Here is a 3,665-nt window from a genome sequence, read left to right as displayed (position 1 = left end):
CTGTCAAAAAATCAAAATAGAAAGCAAGAAGTACTGGTACAGCCACTGTGGAGCAATATAGCAACTCAAAAATTAAACACAGAATTACCATACAATCCAGCAATTCCACTTCTGGGTATATGCCAAAAGAATTAAAAGGGTTTCAGAAAGATATTGGTACACCCATGTTTATAGCAGAATTATTCACAATAGCTAAAACATAGAAGCCACTCAAGGGTCCATGGACGGATAAATGGATAAGCAAAATGTGGTACATAAAATGGAATATTATTCAGACTTAAAAAGGAAAAGTAATCAATATCAAAATATTAATGAGGTATTCTGCATTCTCTTTTTTGTACTGTCTTTGAAATCCAGTGTGTGTTTTACACCTAAAGTATGTCTCGGTTTGGACTAGCCACATACCAGTAGCTAGAAGCTATTGTGTAAGAGAGTACAAGTCTAGACAATTCATTTCTGAAGCCTAATGCAAACAGCCTCTATTTTGACTTTTACATTTACTTGAATATTTGAGCCTCTGCCTACATTCTTCCTTCATTCATTGGTCAGCAAACACTGGCGTGCCCACTACGCACCAAGCATTATGCTAGAAACTAGAAATACAAAAGTGGACATTTTATCCTAAAGCTCAGTCTGTGAGGGTGAGAGACACCCAGAGATGATTATGAAATAATGTAAAAGAATCATGACATAGACACCCTCTATTTTATGAGCACTTGAAAGGAGAAGGAAGTGCCATAAATGTAGTTTTAGAGGTGTCCCTGAGTTGACTTCAAGGACCTGTAATGTTAGCTCTATGAAGAAGATGGGAAAGGGCATTCCAGAGGTGTCAGCTTGAGCAAAGGCCTGAAATGAGAGATAGTGGGGCCCCGGGAACGTCCAAAGAGTGCCTGTTAGGGCAGAGACGAAAGAGAGGAAAGTGTGGAGGCAAGCAAGGCCACTGAAGGGCCTGGTAAGTCATGTTTGGCTTCTAAAATTAAAAAATCTACACTTCCTAAAATTCCATAAGAAGTAACTGTCTCTCTACAGGATTGCAGTGGAATGCAAATGACACTGGATTTAAGCTTTTGCTGGTAACAGTCACGCTCCTCTGGACTGGCTGCTCCTTGAGGGTTGGGCCGTCTGCTTTGCTCACCACCCTGTCCCAGGGCCTGCAACGCTGCCTGGCAGAGCGGGAACTATAAGTTTACAGAGCCGGTACCTTCCTTCAGTCCTTTCCCCCAGTCCTCCCCTCCCCCTCAGTATAACGGGAGAGGGGGAAGAGCGCCAACCCTAGCCTACGTTTCTTAAGTCCTCGGGAGTTCAGAGGCAGGCCTTCACCCTTCTAGGATGTTTCCTCATCTATAAAACGGGCTCACAACTACCCGCCGCTGGACTGTTGCGTAACTCAAATGAATTTACAGAAAGCGCCTTGAAAAATGAAAAGGTGCATCTCGTGGCCATGAGGGCATAGAGTGACACGACCTGTGGAGGTCGAGGCCAGGTTTCCACCCTCCCTGGCCGGTACGGGCATCGTCGGCAAAGCTGCAGGGTGACGGACCCAAGGCGTGGGGCGCCCCGACCCGAACCCCCGGGAGGTAAACGAACGCATGACCGCTTAACGCGCCTCACGAGAAGGCGCCACCTAAGGAGGAGGGGAGGAGGTTGCAGCCGCGCCCCTCAGCGGCGGGGCGACTCCTCGGTCCCCAGGGCCGGGAAACCTGAATCCCGGAGCCGCAGAGCGCCGTAGACCCCACCAGCGCCAGGGTCCCCGGCCACCCCCTCCCAGCGTGTCTGAGAGGAGAAGAGGGTGGAGCGGCCTGACTCCCGCAGCCAATAAAAGCAGCAGGTTCCTGGTCCGATCCCCGGCGCGGCTCGCCATTGGTCACCACCCGGGTCTCGGCCCACCGAACCTTTGCGACCCGAGCCAATCGCGAGGCGGCGAGGTGTCCTCGGGCTCGCGGGGAGCGGGCAGCGGGCAGCAGCGAGCGCAGGCCGGCGAAGAGCGGGTGGCGGTGACCAGCTGCGCGAGCCGGCATCCCCTCCCCCGCGCGGTGAGCCGCCGGCTCCACCATGGAGCCCGCCGTGTCGCTGGCAGTGTGCGCTCTGCTCTTCCTGCTCTGGGTCCGCGTGAAGGGGCTGGAGTTCGTGCTCATCCACCAGCGCTGGGTGTTCGTGTGCCTCTTCCTCCTGCCGCTCTCGCTCATCTTCGACATCTACTACTATGTGCGCGCCTGGGTGGTGTTCAAGCTCAGCAGCGCGCCGCGGCTGCACGAGCAGCGCGTGCGGGACATCCAGAAGCAGGTGAGCGGAGCCGGGTGGGGCGGGAGCCAGGCGCGAAGTGGTGCGCGGCGCGGGGGAGCCAGGGCTTCACGGAGGAGGTGGCGTCTGAGTGGGATTTGAACTAAACAAAAATATAACTGGGGGAGGGGTGCTTCCGGAGAGGGAACGGAGTAAGCAAAAGAGTAGAACAGAGCATTGCTCCGACATTTATGGAGTGCCTACTATGTGCAGAGTACGTGCGGGGATCTGCAGGGATGTAAAGAATCATAAGAGAGGGTAGGTGAGCCATGCTCAAGTAGCTCTCACCCGGCCCAATCGATTTCAGAGGAGAAGGGGGTCTTCAGGAAGGTTCACCTGGCGCTGGAGACTGGGAAGCAGGGGGAGTGACTGGGGGAAAGCGTGAGCATAGGAGAAGAGAGGCAGAAGGTTGGAAAGTCAGTTTGGAACTAGGTTGGGGAGGGCCCTTCAGTTTGGAGTCTACTCCTTAGCAAGAAGGAGCTTTCCGCCTTCTTATAATAGAGGACTAAAGTGAAAAGGTAGCCCCACACCAGGGTGGGGAGCCTCACAGACCCTGCGCCAGGCGCTCACTCTTGACAAGGCAGTGCCCGCCTCCCAGTAACTCTATACGTCCTTCCCTATGTCAGCACCCACAGAACCCCTGCCCCTGCTGCCGCTCACAGCCGCGCCTCCTCCTTCATGGCCACAGCTGGCATGGGCATCAGGCCTGGGCATCAGGCCTGGGCAGTTTCTTGCTCCCTCTGCCCCTCCTTATGTTCCTCTCTTACTGGCGTCAGGTTGCAAAGAGCTTCTGTTTCCTGCAGCCACCCTCGCCACAGGTGTAGCAGCCTCCATGTTCTGTTTGCTGCTGGCTGGGTTCTGCCTCCAAGAGCATGAAGATGGATGCGGAGAGCCATCCCTGTGAGGGATAGACCTTGGGCCAGGTGGGAGCAGGCAACATCTGGAAGTGCTTTACTCAGGCTGCCATGGGTTGCGCTGGTCACAGTCACAGCTCCAGAGCCCAGCCTACCCTCTGTCCCAAATGCACCCTGTTGCCTAGTTCTTTCTGTGTGTTCAGATTCTTGATTTACCTGCTAGTCTGCCCCATCAGAGTGTGAGCTCCTTGAAGGCAGAGACTGCTATCCGACTCCCCTCTATCCCATGGGCCCTGGCCCAAAGCAGCACAGTGAGTGCTTAGGAACCTAAGCTAAACCAAAGGGCTCACTAGGGACAGGAAGATGACGGGCCTTGCCAGACTGGCCCGCTGCTGAGGACCTGCCCTGTGCCACACCCCATGCCATTGATGACCATTATTTCTCATCCTCACAGCAACACTTTTTTTTCTTTAAAACTTAGGTCTTTTTTTTTTTTACCTTTTATTTGCTTTTTTTTTTTTTTTTTTTTTT

General features: G+C 53.5%; 1 protein-coding gene across 1 annotated transcript in view; it reads left to right on the top strand.

Moving 5' to 3' along the window:
- Window positions 1-1,992: 1,992 nt before the first annotated feature.
- DHCR24 (24-dehydrocholesterol reductase) overlaps window positions 1,993-3,665 on the top strand; it is a 35,242-nt gene continuing 33,569 nt past the window's right edge. The window contains exon 1 of the mRNA XM_024739312.1: window positions 1,993-2,283. Coding sequence (XP_024595080.1) covers window positions 2,053-2,283 — 231 coding nt within the window. The 5' untranslated portion in view covers window positions 1,993-2,052. The remainder of the gene's footprint in view (window positions 2,284-3,665) is intronic.

The sequence above is a fragment of the Neophocaena asiaeorientalis genome, unplaced genomic scaffold (genome assembly GCF_003031525.2).
Source record: "Neophocaena asiaeorientalis asiaeorientalis breed wild unplaced genomic scaffold, Neophocaena_asiaeorientalis_V1.1 scaffold138, whole genome shotgun sequence".
In the NCBI taxonomy this organism is placed as follows: Eukaryota; Metazoa; Chordata; class Mammalia; order Artiodactyla; family Phocoenidae; genus Neophocaena; species Neophocaena asiaeorientalis.
Note: the sequence above shows the minus strand (reverse complement) of the source record. Positions and strands in the feature narration are given on the sequence as shown.